General features: G+C 42.8%; 1 protein-coding gene across 4 annotated transcripts in view; it reads left to right on the top strand.

Annotated features, from left to right (window-relative positions):
• Positions 1-1,041, top strand: part of LOC106522885 (glycerol kinase) — a 28,638-nt gene that overhangs the window by 19,119 nt on the left and 8,478 nt on the right. For all 4 annotated transcript variants that reach the window (XM_014016118.1, XM_014016116.1, XM_014016117.1 and 1 more), the window contains 3 exons: positions 260-356; positions 446-530; positions 678-798. In XM_014016118.1, the coding sequence (XP_013871572.1) occupies positions 260-356; positions 446-530; positions 678-798 (303 nt within the window). The remainder of the gene's footprint in view (positions 1-259; positions 357-445; positions 531-677; positions 799-1,041) is intronic.

The raw sequence follows: 1,041 nt of genomic DNA, 5'->3' as shown, positions 1-1,041 counted from the left end.
GCTTTGGGCATGTTTTTTATGAGAGTATAACATTATAACATGATATAAAACTCAAAAAAGTTGATTTTACATGATATTGTCCCTTTAATGCAAATCAGGTGTGTTTTCCTGTTTGAGCAGAGAAACCTACTGGATAGCAGCCCTTAAGGCCTGGCATTTAACACCTGTGATACAGAAGATGCTTTATGTGTAAATGCACCATTTAACATGGGTTATTAAAGTAACACAATGTCTCTGTTGTTTTTCTGTTCCTGTGCAGAGAAGTTGGCTGCATCAGTCGGCACGTCCTACGGTTGTTACTTCGTTCCTGCGTTTTCAGGTCTTTACGCGCCGTACTGGGAGCCGAGCGCACGAGGGTACGACCAGCCCCTGACTTCTCTGAACTGCAGCCCAACGAGGCAGAGAACCTTGTACCTGACACAGTTTGAACCTCTCTGTCTTGTAGGATTATTTGTGGATTAACTCAGTTCACTAATAAGTACCACCTAGCTTTTGCTGCTCTGGAAGCCGTTTGTTTCCAAACACGAGAGGTAAAAAACAAGTTTCTGAGAAAGTTTAGAATGTGTCTAATACTGAATTTAGGTGGATTGTTTGTCCTGGCTCTGCTTTCTTATATAATGTAACTTGATTGATCAGTTGTTTTCTGTGTAATGATGTTTGTATTTATGCGTTTGCAGATCCTGGACGCCATGAATCAGGACAGTGGCATCCCTCTAACTCAGCTGCAGGTGGACGGAGGAATGACGTCCAACAGGCTGCTGATGCAGCTGCAGGCCGACATTCTCTGCATCCCTGTTGGTGAGAGCCGGGATTGGTCAATTTTCTACTTATACATTCCAGGAGTTTGAGTCGAGCCAGCTGAACTAGTTCTTTAAACACAGATAACTGAAGCCCATCTGCTCTGGAGCTATAGTCTGAGAAACAGATAAGATTATAGATTTTGGGCCTCATGCAAGAACATGTTCGTACGCACAGATTTGTTCTTAAGTTGTGCGTACGAGTGATTTAGGAGAATTTGTGGCATTCACCAATGTTTTCGTA

Source organism: Austrofundulus limnaeus, unplaced genomic scaffold (assembly GCF_001266775.1).
Source record: "Austrofundulus limnaeus strain Quisiro unplaced genomic scaffold, Austrofundulus_limnaeus-1.0 Scaffold138, whole genome shotgun sequence".
Lineage (NCBI taxonomy): Eukaryota > Metazoa > Chordata > Actinopteri > Cyprinodontiformes > Rivulidae > Austrofundulus > Austrofundulus limnaeus.
Note: the sequence above shows the minus strand (reverse complement) of the source record. Positions and strands in the feature narration are given on the sequence as shown.